Source organism: Anser cygnoides, chromosome 5 (genome assembly GCF_040182565.1).
Source record: "Anser cygnoides isolate HZ-2024a breed goose chromosome 5, Taihu_goose_T2T_genome, whole genome shotgun sequence".
Classification (NCBI taxonomy): Eukaryota; Metazoa; Chordata; class Aves; order Anseriformes; family Anatidae; genus Anser; species Anser cygnoides.
This window is the reverse complement of record NC_089877.1, coordinates 31,618,655-31,624,992: the sequence shown is the minus strand read 5'-3', so window position 1 is coordinate 31,624,992 and position 6,338 is coordinate 31,618,655. Positions and strand designations below refer to the sequence as shown.

At 50.0% G+C, this 6,338-nt stretch overlaps 1 protein-coding gene across 1 annotated transcript; it reads right to left on the bottom strand.

The window, feature by feature from the left end:
* Positions 1-1,406: 1,406 nt before the first annotated feature.
* Positions 1,407-6,338, bottom strand: LOC106042682 (acyl-coenzyme A thioesterase 5-like). The gene is made up of 3 exons (XM_048065235.2): positions 5,691-6,338; positions 2,685-2,887; positions 1,407-2,217 (listed from the first exon to the last, which is right to left on the bottom strand). The coding sequence occupies exons 1-3, from the start codon at positions 6,298-6,300 to the stop codon at positions 1,636-1,638; spliced, it is 1,395 nt and encodes a 464-aa protein (XP_047921192.2). The 5' UTR covers positions 6,301-6,338; the 3' UTR covers positions 1,407-1,635.

Sequence of the window (6,338 nt, the reverse complement as noted above, 5' to 3'; positions counted from 1 at the left end):
AGATGCTTCACTGTACCAACTGAAAAAGGCATCCCAATGAGTCTGCGGTACCTTGTTTTTGTTTTTTTCCTGTTTTGTTTAGAGGGATCATCCTGGGTATAGGAATTTCATTTTTGAAAACAAACAAACAAAAAACCTTGAAGGTTTTAGGAGAGTAACATCTATATATAAATTGGGCTGGGTTCCCATGAAGGGAAACCTCTCTCACTTTGAATGGTCTGGTGCCCATCTGTATTCAGTCTCAACACATACACATGTGCCACAAGGTTACACTTCAGGGAATCCCAGACCATGTTTTAACCTCACCGAGATGTCTTATGTCAGACCATGATTTTAAAGGTACCTTTTAATTGCTTTCAAGACTTACTTTTATGCAAAAATAGTGGTTTGCTATTCAAATCCCAGTCTGCATTTTATTCACACTGAGCTGACAGCCCACCGAAGGCATGAAGGGACCCTCCCATTGAGTCACAGGAGTCAGTGGACAGCCTTGCTTTTTGAACTCCTCTGGAGCCTACCTGCAGCTGGATCCAATCTTAGTCTCAGACTTGGTCATCAGCTCCTGTCTAATAGAGTTTGTCATATTTGTACCCATACAACTGGCTGGACAGTCACAAACAGTTGCAGAAAAAAATGAAGTAAATTCCCCCAACAAGAAGCTTCAGCATGCAGTGCTGGGTGTAATCACAAGTTTGTTCACATGCAGGAGCAGATCCTAACAGAGAGGGCCCTGAAGGCATATGCAACTCCTTCTCCTCCACACTTGGTGACCCAAGAGCAGGGGAGCGAATGTGACAGGGACACATGTCAGTCTCCTCTTATCTCTTCTCCCCACCTGGGCAGCCCTGGCTCCCATGCTCCTGCAAGTTCCAGACTGGTGGCCCAGATACAAAGATCCCTGCTTCTAAACAAAGCACAGCAATGACTCCATGGCTTTCAAATCTCATTCTTTCTTTATTTAAATTCTTGCTCTAATAGTTCCCCATGTTGTGGGAGAAGATCACAGTGATTTTAAATTTGGCTTTTTCAATGACATCTTGGAGCCAGAAGTATCCATGAGCCAGAGCCCTTTCTTCTGAAGGGAAGATGGAAACAGAAGACAAACAACTCTTCTAGAGAATTAACCAGAGACACCCCAGCATCCTTATTATAACATCCATTATTGCACACTTACAGCAGCTCAGAGATCAGAGATATTTCCATTTGTGATGAGACATTCACCATAACTGTGGTGAAGTCCACTTGCCAAAATTAGTATTTGAGAGGTCTTGCTTTAAGTATGAGCTGTGGATATCATATGCATGTGGAGACCGCAGCAATTTGCGAAGTACAGTCAAATATTAAAGTAGAAAACAGGTGAGAAAAATAACGAGTATTTTTTGTTTGACCTATTTTATCAAGGGCTAATGTGAAACTATTCTCCATTCCTTTTCTTAACACTTGAGCAAAAATGTTGAGGGAAAACCAGAAAACTGAAAGCTATTTCTTTTCTGAGTAGTGGATGTGCAAAGTCATGGAAGACACTATAGCTGTACTGGTACAGCTGTGAATGGGGTTTGACCTGATAAATGTAAAAGAATTCATCAGATCTGGTTGTTCAAAATTGTGTGTTACTTGTACATTGCTTCTTCCACATTACTTGTCATTTAAATATTTGTGGAAAAAAGCCTGGATCTGTGGCCAAGCATGAACCTGTGCTTTAGAATTAGCCATGAACTCCCCACCCAAGACTGCCCTCTTCTGAAAAAGAGGGTGGTTTCCTATCCGGTACAAAGGGAAAAAGGGAGGGTCAAGGCAGTGCCCTACTCCAGGGTAAATGAGCATCTGAAAATTTTCCTTCCCTTGAGCCTGCAAATGCTTGCAGGCTTCAGTAGCAAAATACTCACTGTTGATAATATGGTCATCTTGACCAGCAATGAACAGTAAATGTGCCTCAGCTTTCTCTAGTGGGATCAGGCTTTGGTTGCCAGGAGCTTGAAAGGGGTCAGAAGGAGCATCAGAAAAATCAAGAATGTTGTCATCATAAACCTTGTTACGTTGTTGATCAGTGGGCAAAGGGGGGATGATTTTATCCTTGTAGCTGAGAGGAATAGCTGTATTGGCCACAGGGCCATTAATGGTAGCAACGGCTGTGATGTTCTTCAGGAAGGAAGCCATGGAGAGAGACAGGTCACCTCCTTTGGAGAAACCGAGCAGGCCAATGCCAGGCCCCTTTACCTGGTGGACAGGAGAAAAAAAAAAAACATCAGTACTGAGCTGAAAAATACAACAGCTAATTACCGGAGGAGGATATTGTGTAATGCTGAGAGTTTACATGACAGTACAGAGGAGAGGATGGCAACGATTAGTTTTTCTGCTGGACAAGTGCTAAACACCTGCCCTGAAGGAGGAGGGACATTAGGTGGCAATTCACAAAGGCTCTCTCCTGCACAACCTCCCCACCTTGTTACATTTCAGCTGTCTCCTGTGAGATTGCTTTGTGATGTCTCTCCACTGACCTTCCAGTGCATATCTGTTTGACCCTTCCAACTTTCTAGAGTTCAGACACCCAAACCCCTGCATATGCCAGCCATGGAGCCAGGCAAGCGTTCGGACACTTCCACAGAGATCACTCAGGTGAAGGGACAGGCGCTCTGGAGAAGAAGCACTCCCTGGATCCCAGAGGACAGGGAGTGTGCTCCTACCTGTGGGTGCTGCAGCATGTAGTTCACTGCCTCTTCAAAATATTCCAGATGGAGTTTGGTCACATCCTGGCGCAGATCCTCATATTGGTAATAAGCCAGGGCCAGTGTGGCAAAGCCATGATTGGCCAGCAGGCTGGCTCTGTACTCACGAAGGCCTCCTCCAAGTCCATCTATGTCAATGATTCCTGGAAAGAGGTCCTCTCCTGGAACAGGCAAGAGCAGTATTGCCTGAAATGACTCATTTAAATGTTTCTCTTGTTTATAATGCATCAAATCAGGTACACAGTATGAACTGCAGAAGAGCATGTTTTAGGGAAAGGACATGACAAGTCACTCAGCTGTGTAGTGCTGGCAGGTAAAAAAGGCTCTTCCTCTGCTGTTTGCATGCAGGTGACAGCACATCTACTGGCTTTAGATAGACTGTGAGAATTCAAAGCAGTGGCTGTGTACCGCGGAGACCAGTACTGCAGTTGCCCATACCCATGTCTCAGTTAAGTGTAGCAGAGCACTGTTGGCCTACACTGAGCATGCACAGAAAAGGTCCTAAAAATGGGTCTTTCGACACTGTATCCCATAACATCCTCACAGACAAGCTCAGGCAGTGCGGCCTAGTTGAGGGGATTGGCAGTTGGCTGGATGGCAGAGCTCAGAGGGCTGTGCTCAGAAGTGCAGTCTATTTGGAGGCCTGTAGCTATTGGTGTCCCCGAGGGGTCAGTACTGGGTCCAGTCTTGTTCAACTTGTTCATCAATGACGTGGACGATGGAACTGAGAGCGCCTTCAGCAAGTTTGCTGATGACACAAAGCTGGGGGGAGTGGCTGATACCCCAGAGGGCTGTGCTGCCATTCAGAGGGACCTTGACAGGCTGGAGGGCTGGGCCGAGAGGAACCTCATGAAGTTCAACAAGGGCAAGTGCAGTGTCCTGCACCTAGGGAGGAATAACCCCAAGCACCAGTACAGGCTGGGGGGTGACCTGCTGGAGGGCAGCTCTGCAGAGAGGGACCTGGGAGTCCTGGTGGACAGCAGGCTGACCATGAGCCAGCACTGTGCCCTTGTGGCCAAGAAGGCCAATGGGATCCTGGGCTGCATTTGGAAAAGTGTTGCAAGCAGGCCGAGGGAGGTGATCCTCCCCCTCTACTCAGCCCTGGTGAGGCCTCACCTGGAGTACTGTGTCCAGTTCTGGGCTCACCAGTACAAGAGGGACAGAGAATTACTGGAGCGAATCCAGAGGGCTACAAAGATGATTAGAGGACCGGAGTACCTGTTGTACGAGGAGAGGCTGAAAGAACTGGGCCTGTTTAGCCTGGAAAAGAGAAGACTGAGGGGAGACCTCATTAATGTACATAAATATCTGAGGGGAGGGTGTCAAGAGGATGGAGCTGGTCTCTTTTCAGTTGTGCCCAGCAACAGGACGAGAGGCAATGGGCACAAACTGAAGCACAGGAGGTTCCGGCTCAATATGAGGCGGCACTTCTTTACTGTGAGGGTTAAAGAGCACTGGAACATGTTCCCCAGAGAGGTTGTGAAGCATCCTTCTCTGGAGATATTCAAAATCCGCCTGGATGCCATCCTGTGCAACATGCTCTAGGTGATCCTGCTCAGCAGGGGGATTGGACTAGATGATTTCAGAGGTCCCTGCCAACCTCAGCCATTCTATGATTCTGTGATTCTGTCTGTGGCGGTGCTCAGGGGAGGTGGGATAGTGCTGCAGCAAAAGCTCTTTGGGCTCTCCATCTCTGTATGGCCTTAGGTTGTTTTCTGATTGGTATCCAACTCTTGAATCATAACATAGAGGTGTCCTGTATGGAGAGCACTGCCAGGAATGGAAAATCACGACTGGGACATCTCAGTGCAGGACAATTTGAATGTGGTGAAATCACAATGGGGAAATACATCTCCAAATGAAGCTGTGCAACAGAAATACTGATCATGCTTGCAGTCTTGTGAAGCTGAAGATTTGCTGCAGTGTCTGCAGGTTGAGAATAAACTCCTTGTACCCTGTGCCCAGGAAACAACAATTCAAAGAGCCAGGGACTGTGGCAAGGGTCTATAGCTTTAAAATACACACTAGTTAAAGGAGCAGGTCTCAGGACCCTGAGAAAACGAGACAGCATTTGACTTACAATAAGCACCTCAAGTGAAGGGAAGCAGGGAGGTTTGGATACAAAATGCATGCAAGTGGCTTCCTTCATCTCCTGGTCAGCAGGCAGGGGTAGAGGTGGAGCAGGGAAGGGATCCCTGGCCACACTGCCAAGGGAGATGCTGAACACGAGAAATCAGCCATTCTGCACCACGGACTCTGGCAGGAAAGTCTCTGTTTAACTACTTAGTAGGTACTGCAGCCTGGTGGTGTTCTTGAGCACATCGTACAGCTCAGAGAGGAGATCCTTTCTGAGAGCAATTAATTAATGTTTGTCTTTTCCGTCTGGAAAGGTGTCTTTTCTGTCTGGAAAGGTTTCTTTTCCATAGAAGTTCTTAAGTCCATCCTCTTCTGCCTTTCATGTACTGAAGTTGTCCACAGAGCGTATGTGCCAACAAAGGAACCTGAACATGGTGAATCGTGTTCACCATATAGTGGCTGCTGTGCAGGGGGAGACGGAAGATTCCCCCAAACCCTCCAGGAGGACTGCCTCATTTTTCACATGGAGCCAGCTCTGGGCAACAAGGCAGGGCTGGCACAGAGCCTCTCTGCACCACTCACTGCTTCAGCATCTCAGCCTCAGACACTTCCTGGCACACTCACTGTCGCTTGCTGAGTGTTCCTCCACATTTGTGGCCTCAAGCTGTGGGAAAGATGGATTATTCCTCTGTCTGCAATCTTGTCCTGGCACCTGCACGGCCAGGTGAATGGGAACAATGGTCAGGCAGGTCACTGGGACCAGCAGATAGGAGGAAGAGAGGATGGGGGCTTTCATGGTCTCCTCTTTATGCAGGTCATAGAACAGCTTGCACTGACTAAACATGATTCTTTTAGAAAAACAACAGGATGGCCACAGCCAGTACTCACCGGGGGGCAGGAAGAGCGTGGCCCGGATCCTCCCCTCGCGCACCGGCACCCTGCGCACCCCGTCCCGCAGGAACACCCGCTCGTGCTCGGCCTGGGCCAGGAGCTGCCCGGGGGTGTCCCCGTGGCCCTCAAACACCTCCAGCTGCAGGCGGAAGGGGGTCTGCACGTCCTTCTTCACCAGCCGCCAGAAGGGCTTGCGGGGCTGCAAAGCCCAGAGCAGCCCCATGGGCTCCAGGCCGCTGAAGCTGCCTCCCGGCAGCGCGGGGCAGCGGGCCAGGTCCAGCTCCCCGTCGTCCGCCGCCTGGTACCGGCCGTGGGCCTCGAAGAGCTCTCCCGCCTCGTCCCGCAAGGATGTCCGCAGCGTGACCTGCTGCCGCGGGCCGAGGCCCTGCACGGCGATGGCCAGCGGCTCGTCGAAGAGGCTGCGGGCGGCCGGCGAGAAGCGGATGGCGGCGGCCATGGAGGACAGGCTGCAGGCGAGGAATGCCCCAGGGATCCACGGAGGGCTGCGGCGCTGTGGGGGCCATGGCTTGGGGCCAGGCCAGTAGTGTTGCCTCTGCCAGCAGCGGGAGCTCACTTGGCGAAGAGGGAGGGCAGCGACCTGCCCCATGGCCCTGGATCACTTCACAGTGTCTGCATGTGGGCTGG